The 13,621-nt window shown below is 34.4% G+C and overlaps 1 protein-coding gene across 3 annotated transcripts in view; it reads right to left on the bottom strand.

Moving 5' to 3' along the window:
- Positions 1-13,621, bottom strand: part of MMS22L (MMS22 like, DNA repair protein) — a 135,192-nt gene that overhangs the window by 88,261 nt on the left and 33,310 nt on the right. For all 3 annotated transcript variants that reach the window (XM_036872245.1, XM_036872244.1, XM_036872246.1), the window contains exon 11: positions 5,523-5,585. In XM_036872245.1, the coding sequence (XP_036728140.1) occupies positions 5,523-5,585 (63 nt within the window). The remainder of the gene's footprint in view (positions 1-5,522; positions 5,586-13,621) is intronic.

The following is a 13,621-nucleotide window of genomic DNA, read 5'->3' as shown; positions in this document are numbered from 1 at the left end:
GTTGTTTTGGAGAGTAGAAAAGCAAACATTCTAGAGCTGAGTGCCACTTGAAAAGATTTATGATCAAGAATTTAAAGTCAGACCAGTCAGCAAGAATGAGTGTACGAGTTTTTTCCACCAACATTCAGCTGGCGGTGGGGGGGGGCATGGCAGAGGGATAAGAGAGGGGGATTAGGTTTTGCCAAGTTTAAAATAGGTAAGGGCTATGGAATTAAAGGTGTTTGTGATGGAATGATTATAATAAGGGGTTGTATAATCTACATTGTTCAAGGAGGAAAGTTTGGACATGGATGAACACAGAAAAATGAAAAGATCAATGACGATGGACAGAATGAAAATGAAAAGTGAAAAAATGTAGAGCATAACTATGGGAGGCAGTGGGTAAGGTAAATAAAAGAAAATCTGATTAGAACTAAGGATATGAAGAAACTTAGAGGACAGGTGGATTATACACAATGATGTTGGGGTAACTAATAAAAGTAGTATACAGGTATAGAAGAAAACAGTGATCTTGCTGCCAAATCTTTCAGTGAATGAGAGTGAACCAAACATGACCAGATTTTTTTGAGAAGGCTTTTAACTCTTTTAGTTATTAATCCGTTAGAATACACCGAAGCTTCAAGTCCTTTAGGAAATTTTCTAACTTCCACACTAAACAGTGACCTTTCTTTATGCTCCATAGCACGCTATGCACACCTGTATCTTAGCACTTACCTTGCTAAATTTTATGTCTATCTGCCTTCAAGTGTCTATGAGCTCCCTGAGTGCTGGGATAATGTCCCCTGGGCCTAGCACAGTGCCTGCTTCACCAAAGAGACTCCATAAATGTTTTATGAACAAAACTGAGATCTGGGTTCTGGTGTCTCTTTTCATCAAGTACCTGTATGGTTCAGCAAAAGATATTTAGCTTCTCTAATAGATAGTTAAATTTAACCAAAGAAGACAAGGTTCTATCCATCATTAACATTCTTTGATTTTTATTATGAAAATATTAAACGAGATCTAGGCTTATTCCCATGGCACACTACTGATATGAATTAAAGCATACTTTTAAAAAATTTTATTATGTTTCAAGGTTAAAAAGTGGGTTATATGAAAAAAGTGGGTTCATTTTGAAGCATCTGTACTGTTTTATTCAGTATCTGAAACTCATTTTACATGTGAAATCCACAAAAAGGTGTATAAACCATAAAAATATATGAAGTTTGGGAAAAACAAAAGATTAAATACCGACTATGTGTCAGACATTATGTGATGTTTTACATATGTTCATTCATGTATGTCTTATACTATCCCAGCTTTATTACATTCATTTTGCAGAAAAAAAGGATGAGGGTCAGAAGTTACAAGCAGTTTACCCAAGTCCACCTGGGAAGAAGCTAGGATTTATGACTCCAAAGCCTGTTATACATACTATGCTATGCTACCTTCCAGAAACAGGAGGGAAAAGAAATGAACATTTAATGGACACCAGATTTGATCAAGATTGCTCTTAGTGACCAGACCAAGATTTGAATCAAAGTGTGTGAGACCAGAGCCCATGCTCTTTCCACTGTACCCAATCAAAAAGAAATTAAAAATGGCAACTTGGGGGATTTTTCCTTTTCTTTTTTTTTTTTTAAGAAAAGGAGATAAATTTCCCTTTATTTTTCTGCTAGTGGTTACAGATTAAAATGAAAAGAAATGGCTTAGAAAATACCATTTTCTCCACAGTTCTGGCAGGATAACTAATGAGTCAGTTGAGTGTGACTTAAAAAGCAAGTTTCTTTTTTTAATTAATTACAGTTAGTATTTGTTATAAAATACATTTTCATGTTCTGTATATTCAACCATTATTTTCTTTGGAATCGTGTTCCCTTAGTTTTTCTTAAAAATTCCCTTTAAAAATTGTGTGGGTGCACATCAGCTGAATTAAGGAAAGAAACGATTTGCCCATCTTCAAGGCCAAAGAGACAAAGAGATAAGAATATATAATAGTCAGGAGTAGAGGAGGCAACAGACATCTTAGCTCAAATTCATAATGGAAAAACAAAGCTGAAATATAGTGAGGAGGTATGTCTGAGAACAACTGACAACAATATTAATTTCTTCCTACCTTATATTTTCTCATCATACATTTATTGGAGAGGGAACAAAACCACAAAAAACAAATTTTAAAAAGTGTGGAAAATTGAGATAGCTGTTTTCCATAAGTATCACCAAAACAGATCTAGAAACCAATATGGATTACTAATCAAACACACAGCATCAAAGAAGTTTTAAAATAGAAATAATGAAAAAAAATACAGTTATATTAAGAATCCTACAAGGTCAAATGCTTTGAGGGAGCACAGAGTGAGTAAAACACAAATGAAGACTCAAATCCCAGCTCTGCTACTTCCTAGCTAGCTGTGTGGACCTGGACAAGCTCCCTCTATGCCCCAGTTTCCTAATGTATAAAATGGAACTTCACACAACTGTCATAAGCATGAAGTGGAAGAATGTATGTTAAGTGCTATGTACAGTGCTTGCACAGGGATAGCTATCATTTTGAATGAATTTTTTTAGCCCAAACATTGAGTCCTGACGATCAAATAATAAATGAAACACATTCACAGCATCATACCTTAAACTGATGTATTTCAATTTTGTGAGTGTTAAGGCCAAACTCTACCTAAACCAAGAGTTTTCATCAACAACATCTAAATCCATGCCCTCTGATTAAAGATTTTTAATAAACCAGAAAGCCTGTGGGGTTCTTTTCCACACAGGCTCAAACCTACCTGTGCTACTCAACTTCTACATTTATCACAAGACCCTGTGGGCTCTCTGGGTGTCTCTTTTCAGCTGAGTGAGTATGTATGAACTATTTCATGTAGAAAGCTACCCTAGAATATTCCATAGTGCCTGCTCCTGATCTCTTAGTCCTTTTTAAAAGAATGTCTTCCTATCTTTATTTCGAAAGATCAAATGCAGGCATATTAAATTCGGGTATATTCCATATATCAATTTCTTTTATAGAACTAAAAATGAAAACATTTACTTTTTTAGCTTATTCTATACAAATGGCAATATAACAATTGGGGGTTCATTTTTTCTTTTTATGTGTAACTGACTTGCCTATCAGAAACCACCAGGAGAATAAAATTTATTTGCAAGCTAAACAGTTAACTGTCAGTCTAACTGATGGGATTTTTTTAGGTTTGGATAAAGAGAATTAGACTTCAATATCTCAGGAAAGATCCTTCTGTCCAAGAAACACAAACATTTTGGATTAGTAATTAGAAGATTATTGTCCCACATTATTCAGATCTATTCACATTCTGAGTTGTTTTTAGCCTTGGACTCTCCAAATTCTTTGACAAATGAAAAAAATAGTTTTAAAAATATTAGGCTTGCTTAGGATTTCTTCTTATACCCTTCTATGACCTTTGTTAGAAAACTGTTCTGTGATCTCATCAAATAATGAGGCTTTAAAAAGTAGGTAGCATAAAACTAAAAATCTCCCTTTTCATAAAAAAAACAATAATGCTATTATAAAGGTAGAACAAATGTTTACTGTTAGCATTCACAAATATTAAATAGGATTACCTCTAAAAAATGTTTTTTAAAGCAAATACTTAACTATTCAGTTTAAGTAAAATTAAACAATATATGTTCTCTTTACTAACAAAGCTCAATGTCTGTTTCTGGAAATCCTCTCTGGCTAGAAAAAGATTTAGAACATTATTTGCTTAATTAAAACTACAGTGGAGTGCCCACCAATTTTATCTGAAGACTGCTCTATATGTGAAACTTTTTTTTTTTTTAAATATTGTAAATGGACTCTTTCTTTCACTGTTGGAGATCAAGTCACAGCACACGAGCATGGTCAGATTTTAATTTACCTCAATGGGGGAAAACAGATATAATCAAACTGATAGCTCTATCCAAACATATTATTTATTCTTTATGACCACCTACTGCACCCACAAAATTGGTTTCAGGAACTCCAGCAAGTAGTCCTATACTACTTATAAAATCTAATTTGATACAATCAAGGCATGACAAAATTGAGGTTACTAGAGAGAATGGACTGCTTTTTTCTACATATTATAATGACCTCTTCTCTCACAGGAAAGATATTACTTTGACTTTATGCTAGACTTAAATTCACAGAGAAAGTTTCTTAGATTAGCTGTACTATCCTTGCTTCTCTGGTGACCGACTCGCCCCAGTTTTCTCAGGCCTTTCCTGGTTTTAGCACTGGAAGTCCCACATTTTGGGATACTCCAAGCCAGGTAAATCCAGATGGTCATCCTACCTACTTACAAGAATTAGTGATTTATCTTCAAAACAGCTTTAGCTGATACCATTAAAAGATTGGATTAATAGCTGATGTAAATAATGGTGACCACTTTTTAGTGATTCTGTACATTCTGGAAGTAAAAAATACATGTCTGAAACTTCCTGAGTTACTAAATCAGTATGTTCTCAGAAAGAGCATAGGAGAAAGCCAATTAAAATGATACAGAAAAAAGAAAATAAAAAAATTTTAGTGGTTGGGATAATAGCTCTTTTGTTCCTGATGCAACTTATGTATTCAGAGCTCTTTGGCATTCTAACCTAGAATTCTTAGTTCATAATTGGAAGATTCATACTATAACTAAATATACTTATATTTTCACCTAAAAAATTAACAGTTAATATAGATAACATTGAAAAAAATTTAAGATATTAAAATGATTTTCAAAGATATGGCTACAAAATAAATGTGGGTATGTGGGTGAGCAATCTGGGACGACCATATTTCTTTTTATTCCTCTTCAAGTTTTTAACAATCTTCATTTCTTAACAGAAAAGGAGTCTATTTCCCAAATTAAAAAAAATATTCTTTACTAAAATTTTCCCTTAAAATCTTACATAAATAACTTATGCTACAAAACTTTATGGAACTATAATACAATATGTTTAAAGATGTGATGAAGAGCACATTTAAAACTATTTTAAAAGGAGGTCAAATCTGACCTCTGGGCCATGAAACACTACATTAACAGTTCTGCAGAAAGAAAAATGATAAGGTATGAAATGAGGGCTCAGAAACTAGGACCTTATCAGTTAGAGTATGAGTCAAGCCTGTAAGACAAATTGCTCAGCAAGGCAAGTCACCTTCCTGCTGTGATGAGGATATAGCTGAATTTCCAATGCTACTAACTATCTCCCTCATCATGTCTCCTAGACTTGATATCATACAGTCAAGGAATGGCTTATAGTTCTGAAGCATCTGCTACTTATTTTGAATACATTTTGTCAAAGTCACCAACTAGGATAATTATCTTTGTCCTTTAACTGGCAACTCAGTGTTAAAATAAAAATCTTCAAAATAAAAACTATTGTACAAGGAACCTGCATTAACAAAGAATGATGATACTATCTCAGATTTTTTATAAGTAAACTAAGTTTGTTATTTAAATCATTTTAACAGTTTGCTTGGTTCTTATAAATAAAATCTGTAACATAAAAATTTAGCAAAGCCCACAAACTGTCTCACTTTAAATGTGTACCTGAACATTGATGGACTTTTTCAGCAGTTCTTCTACAAAGTTCCAGTTTGATTCCATTTGTCTCTAGAAAGGGAGAAAATATTGCATTAAAATTACTGCTCTTAATTATTATTAAAGTTGTAAGTACAAGTTAAGTGTGAAGTACATTTTTCTACTATCATCAGATAACATTACAATTTCTTGACTGTCTAAAATTACTTTGGCAAAGAGTTAGTTGACAGACTTGGAAGAAAAAAATTTACAACTATTCCAATCCTATATAAACCTTATCAGGAGTGGTTTTATCAAACAGTGGTACTTCTATAAAATTATAAATGTTTTAACAAATAATAAATTTTTGCTGTCAGATATAATCTAACAGGGGAAAAAAAGAACTTTAAGTATATTTTGGATTTTTTTACACCAGCGACTGTTCTTCTTTATTCTGTACTTTACTCAGCAGAGATTTTTACCTTTGTTTTATGCATAACAGCTTCAAGATGGCCCACTCTAGTAAACAAGTAACTAAAAATTTTATACAGAAAATTCAAAAAAAACTTTTATACACTGCTACCTCATTTAGCCAATGGTCACTTATCTGGCAACCTCAACTATCCGGAAGACTCTCTACAATAAAGAAGAAAGCCAAAAAAGACTTTCACAAAGCCAACATATTTCACAAAGGCTAGGCACTGAAAACAATTCTACTTTTCCAAAGGGAAAGCCTGGAGGAACTTTTCACAGGATACCTAGTTCATTTGACACTCAGTTCTTAAAGGTTTGGATATGTGGATATCGGTCAAAACCAGAAGCAAAGAAAGTACCCCCAAGAAGAAGTAACAACTAGTTTCTGACAAGGTAAGAATAAAAGGTGCAGAAGTTACCATAAGACTTCAGAAAACTAAGCCACAGGCCTTAAAGAATAAAGGCAAAGAGCCTCATCTACCCTTCTATCCGTGTTAAAACAACTATGTTGTTCATTGAACTCAAGTGACCAATACAAAGTTAAAGCATGTTCAATATTCTTGATTTTAAATGGCTGGATAATGTTCATGTAAGATGCTGACTATATAAAATCACTAAATAAATATTTCCTTAATAAAGGTGCCTAGTGACTGTGGTAGCCAGCCTCTAAGGCAGCCCCCAGTGTCCCCTGTCTCCTGGTATTCATACCCTTATTTAATCCCCTCCCACACTGTACCAGACTTGGTCTGTTACCAACAGAATGCCAATACTAGTAGGACTGATAGTATGTCACTTCCAAGATTAGAAGTCACTGAAGCTTCCATCTTAATGACAATCTCTCTCGCTGACTCCTGGGAAAAGCTGTGCTATGAACAGGATCGAAGAAGCCCACATGATGAGTGACTGAAGCTTCCTGCCAAGGTGAGCGAGACTAGAAGTGATTCCTCCAGCCCCAGTCAGGTCTTCAGAGACTGAGGCCCCAGGTGACAGCTTGACTCTAACCTCATGAGATCCTGAGCCAGGAGCCCCTAGGCTCCTACTGGATGCCAGACCCTCAGGAACCATGTGAGAAAATGTTTGTTTTAAGCTGCAAATTTTGTTACACATCAATAGATAACTACTACAATGATGCAGGTATTTTTAGAAAGGAATTATTGGTTTTTTGAAATACATTTATGTAAATAAAGTGAATGCAAAATATTTATAAGGAAAAAATATGTAGTAAAGAATTTGGCCTTGCCCAAAGAGGTCTGGCCTTTATCCTTGGCTTCTGAGAGGTAATCTCCGGGGCCCTTGGAATGTTTTGCCTGATAGGAGTATCTTTGTTTGCCCCTGGGCCTAGGGTCATACTATAGTCTAACAATGTAACTGAGGGTGGAGGGTGGCCACACCCACACAGTCTTAGGGTAGGGCTAATTATACCTGAAAACCAACAATGTAACTTAGGCTGGGGGCTTTGGGTCCTGTATTATTTGACGTGAAGACTGACGCTAACCATCATGTCGATGCAATCCATTATGCCTATGTAATGGAGCTCTAACAAAACTCTGACCACTGCAGTTCAGGCAAGCTTCCCCGGTTGGAAATACTCCCTGCATACTGTCACACACTGATGTCAGGTGACAAAGATGTCTCAACTCTATGGGGAGAGGACAACAGAAGCTCCACATTTGCTACTTTTCCTGGACTCCGCACTATGTACTCTTCCCTTACTAATTTAATCTATATCCTTTCCCCATAATAAACCATAACTGTGAGTATAAAAGCTTTCAGGGAGTTCTGTGAGTCCACATAAATTACATGGCTCTGGGAATCCCCAAGCTTGTAATTAGCATCAGAAATGAGGTAGCCTTGAGGATTGTGCTCTAAAACTCTCTCAAAAAGGAGACCATTTTGTTCTAGCAATACTATGTGTACATTGTGTTGGGGTCTTTACATTATTACTTCCTAAAATAAATCGTACCCAACTCATAGATAACAAAATTAAGTCTCAGAAATGTCACGTACATAGAAGTCAGAGCATGAATTCAAATCCAAGTAGGTTTGGCTCCAAAGCCAGTGTTCCTTCCATTATACCATGCTATCAATAAATGAGTTTCTTTTTCTAACAAATTTTCCCTCAGCTTCCAGCAATCCACTTTTATATTATTCTTTACTAAGATAACATCACCACTAGTCTCAAATAATCAGGAGCATGACAGGGTTGATGTATTAGCTTTATATTTGATAGGCTAATGAGTATATTTTGGTTATTCTAGTAATTTGAATCATACAAATCAGAGAGAAGTAGTATGATTCTCAGCCAAAGAATTTCAACTCTATTTAATAGTACTGTGGTTATAATCTAAAACAAAAATAAACCATAATTCAGAGGAAAGAATGGCAACTATATCATGCCCAAATCAAGTCTAAGTGGGAAAATATGTATAAAAGGGTAACATATTTTTCTTCCACAGGGAAACTTAACTTTGAGCAGCTACGGGTATTTTTTTTTTTCTGTATACTAAGTTGTAGTATAGAAAGGAGGTAACAGTCATCAATTTGGGGCTATGTTTTATATTTCTTATCCCACTATTAAAACAAAGACACTCACTTAAGCTTCAGCACAGGTGGTATTTCCACTGGAAATATAAAATAGATACCCCACTCTCCACTTTCAAGCCGACTAGTAACCTGGAGCAACTCTCATTTAAGGTTTATTTCACACCTTTTATCTAGTCGCCATTTCAGATATTTCAAAGAAATGCATCAGCTGGCCTGACTGACTGCACTATGTTCTGGGCAGGGAAAGCACTGTTAAAATGATCCCTGCAATGCCCCAAAGTAATTTTTCTCTTTAAACTATATTTGCTTTTAAAATAGATGTCTGGGATTGTAAGAGGCTAACACACTCTCATCAGGAACAAGACAAGGATGCCCACTCTCACTACTTTTATTCAACATAGTTTTGGAAGTCCTAGCCACAGCAATCAGAAAAGAAAAAGAAATAAAAGGAATCCAAATTGGAAAAGAAGAAGTAAAACTGGCACTGTTTGCAGATGACATGATACTATACATAAAAAATCCTAAAGACGTTACCACAAAACTACTAGAGCTCATCAATGAATTTGGTAAAGTTGAAGGATATTAATATAGAGAGATCTGTTGCATTTCTACACACTAACAATGAAAAAATCATAAAGAGAAATTAAGGAAACAACTCCACTTACCACTGTATCAAAAGAAGTAAAATAATTAGGAATAAACCTACCTAAGGAGGCAAAAGACCTGTACTCTGAAAACTATAAGATGTTGATAAAAGAAACTGAAGATGACAGAAACAGATGGAAAGATACATGGTATTTTTGGATTGGAAGAAATCAACAGTTAAAATGACCATACTACCCAAAGCAATCTACGGATTCAGTGCAATCCCTATCAAATTACCAATGGCATTTTTCACAGAACTGGAACAAAAAGTTTTTTAATTTGTATGGAAACACAAAAGACCCTGAATAGCCAAAACAATCTTGAGATAGAAGAATGGAGCCAGAGGAATCATGCTCCCTGACTTCAGACTATATTACATAGCTACAGTAATCAGAACAGTATGGTACTGGCACAGAAACAGACACATAGATCAATGGAACAGGATAGACGGCCCAGAAATAAACCCACACACTTATGGTCAATTAATCTATGACAAAGGAAGCCAGAATATACAATGAAGAAAAGACAGTCTCTTCAACAAGTGGTGCTGGGAAAACTGGGCAGCTACATGTAAAAGAATGAAATTACAACATTCTCTAACACCATATACAAAAATAAACTCAAAATGGATTAAAGACCTAAATGTAAGACCAGATACTATAAAACTCCTAGAGGAAAACATAGGAGGAACACTCTTTGACATAAATCACAGCAATATTTTTTTGGATCCGTCTCCTAGAGTAATGGAAACAAAAGCAAAAATAAACGAATGGGACCTAATTAAACTTAAAAGCTTTTGCACAGCAAAGGAAACCATAAACAAAATGAAGACAACCTACAGAATGAGAGAAAATATTTGCAAATGATGCTATAAAAAAGGGATTAATTTCCAAAATATACCAACAACTCAATATCAAAAAACCAAACAACCCAATCAAAAATTGGGCAGATGACCTATGTAGGCATTTCTTCAAAGAAGACATACAGATGGCCATCAGACACATGAAAAGATGTTCAACATCACTAATTATCAGAGAAATACAAACCAAAACTATAATGAGGTATCACCTCACACCAGTCAGAACTGCCATCATCAAAAAGTCTACAAATAATAAACACTGGAGAGGGTATGGAGAAAAGGGAACCCTCCTACACTCTTGGTGGGAATGTAAATTGGTGCAGCCACTATGGAGAACAGTATGGAGGATCCTTAAAAAACTAAAAATAGAACTACCATATGATCCAGCAATCCCACTCCAGATACATGCCCCCCAATGTTCAATGCAGCAGTACCTACAATAGTCAAGACATGGAAGCAACCTAAATGTCCATCAACAGATGAATGGATAAAGATGTGCTGTGTGTGTGTATGTGTATATATATGTATACATATATATATATGTATACATATATATACACATACACACACACACACAATGGAATTTTACTCATCCATTAAAAAAAGAATGAAATAATGCCATTTCCAGCAATATGGATGGACCTATAAGTCAGAGAAAGACAAATATTATATGATATCACTCATATGTGGAATCTTTAAAAAAAAAATACAATGAACTTATTTACAAAACAGAAATAGACTTACAGACATAGAAAATGAACTTATGGTTACCAAAGGGGAAAGAGGGGGAGATATAAATTGGGACTGTGGGATTAACAGATACACACTACTATACATAAAATAGATAAACAACAAGGACCTACTGTATAGCACAGGGAACTATATTCAACATCTTGTAATAACCTATAATGGAAAAGAATGTGAAAAAGAATATATATAACTGAATCACTTTGCTGTACCCTTGAAACACTGTACACTTCAATTAAAAAAATAAATAGAAACAAATAAAATAGATGACTGGGATTGTAAGAGTTTAACACACTCTTATCTAGGTTGGGAGAAAAGCATTAAACAGAAATATATAAAAATCTAAAGTCTCTAGTATGAGAAGTGAGATACCAAATTTTCCTTATAGGTCTATATTAAGGAATTGGCAACTTCTGTGATTTAAATCCACATACAGCAAAAGTCCAATTTACAAAAACTTAAAAAAAATTAACCATAACTCAAACCTATTTAAAATGTAAAGATTTCACATTAACATTCAGGGCAAGAGCAGTTCACATTTAAAAACTGAAACATCTCTATGATTATCACAAGACTAGAGGTATTTCTCTGCTGCAGAACATATGACTAACTATTATTACTTCATACCATCCTCTCACACCAGATTATTCTTTAGTGGAATAAAGCATGCTTAATGCATAACCATTTTCTATATGGTAGCTGGCTACGCTAATAAATCATCAGGAGAAAAAAAGAATTCAGATAATTTTCAAAATTCTGATCTAAGTATATCTCAGAAACAAATTAAAATCCTATATAATCTCTCTGAAAGAATGAGTCAATACACCTTTATGTTCATAGATTAAAATGATTATATGATTTATAAACCAAATTGAGGCACTTTTGAGAATAAAAGGGAAAAAACTAACCAGACAGGATGAAGGGAAAATGGGCATAAACTGGGACTGTCCCTGGCAGACTGGTACACATGGTTACGCTACCAGAGACCTATTCATGAGAGGAAGTCCTCAGAAAGTTTCTCATATCAAATTTATCTAAGTGATAAAAATAGGGTGATATTTAACCACTGTGTACCTCAGTTTCTTTACCTGTAAAATGGATATAATATTAACTTCTTGCCTACTGCATAACACTTCATTGAGATAAAACCCAAATAGTCACTCTGAGATATTAAACACTTTGCAAATGCAATATGCTAAAGGTTATCACCCCTAATGAAGACTATCATTAACTGGAGAACTTAAGTTTTTCTTTTAAAGCCATTAAGAAGTCAAGAAATGTTTGAAACTCTTTGAAGACTCATGAATAAAGGCAAAGTCTATTTTACATATACACATACACATTACACATCTTTATTATTTTATCATACGAAAGGTGGGTTTTTTTTCCCAAATACCATGGCTCTTTCCTCTTAAAACCTTCTACATAATTTTAAAAATTAAGATTTAAAAAAACATATGTATCTTGGCAAAAGAAAATCATAAAGGAACTGCTGACAAAGGTTAAGCTATTTTAAATACAGAGAATTCTTTCACTATCTTGATCCAGAGCTAATAAAAGCAATAATGTCCTACGGAGTTCCCTCTATGAAACTGAAGAGTGATTTCAGCAATGCAACATAGGGTGGTTGTACCAGTACAATTCAACATTACAATAGTAATACTAATGATATATATTAATGTGGCTAGATTACCTACCATACTGGGAGCATGTGGGGGTCAATATCAACCACTATTGAAATGTACCATTCACTCAAATAAGCGTTAATGGCAGTTCCAGCAAGCATTAATAACCTGAAAGCATGTTCCTTGAAGCAAGAGGCAGTACAATCTATTTCATGTGTATCCTATCACGGGCACCCATTATTACGATGGCCACTCAGTAGGAACTCAGAAGTGTTTACCTAATTACCGTATTTATTTACACTGCAGAAATATGTATTTGGAAGAATTAAGGTTGGGTGGTAAGAGAAATAAAAATGCTTATGTAAAGACCTTTGAATTATAGGTAAATTTTTTGAGTTCTTTCATTGTTGTTCTAGTATTTTAAGAACTAAAAGATGTGAAACATAACCATATTAACTCTATTATAATACTCAATAAAAGGACTACTACAGTAATAATGGCATTTATCAGTTACCATGTATCAGTATGGGAAGGACTCATGTGCATAAACAAAGGACATATGATCCTTCTCTCTGAGAAGTTCATTCTATTGATCTTATTGATCTCTCTCAATGAATTGGTAGAATGCTTAAATACATCGATACTGAGCTGTGTGTGGACTTCTCAGAGCACTTTCTGACTTATCTTACTATATCTTGTGATCTCCTAAAGGACCTTTTATTACTAGGGAATCACTTAGAGGACCTCTAAGGCCCTTTCCATTTCTAGGACACTATGTCAATACTAACTGACCCTCAGATTCCACGGATGATGTCTGGGCTCTGTCCAGTATTCCAAAAAGAGGAAAATCTGTGAAGTCCATCAAGGAACATGTTTCATAAAGCAAAGGTTCCTATACCTGATAAGAGTATGAGATCCAAGGGACTTTTTAAAAATAAGAATTCCCAAACTCCAGACCAGATTACAGTACTAAAACAGGATCTCTAGATTTAAGAAATCTGAATTTTTAAAAACTCACAGATAGGTCTGTTGATCAGCCAGGCTTGTTAACCACTGCCAGAAAAAAAGACCAATTTTGAAAATACAGACATGCTTATTTTATGGAACTGATGGGTTAATATAATACTATATTACTTCTGAACAAGGAAGAAGTTATATACAAATAGGGTTTCAAATAAATACATCTACCAGCTGGTTTTATTTCATAGGGCTTTTTAAATAACACTGAAAAAAAT

The sequence above is a fragment of the Balaenoptera musculus genome, chromosome 12, assembly GCF_009873245.2.
Source record: "Balaenoptera musculus isolate JJ_BM4_2016_0621 chromosome 12, mBalMus1.pri.v3, whole genome shotgun sequence".
Lineage (NCBI taxonomy): Eukaryota > Metazoa > Chordata > Mammalia > Artiodactyla > Balaenopteridae > Balaenoptera > Balaenoptera musculus.
Note: the sequence above shows the minus strand (reverse complement) of the source record. Positions and strands in the feature narration are given on the sequence as shown.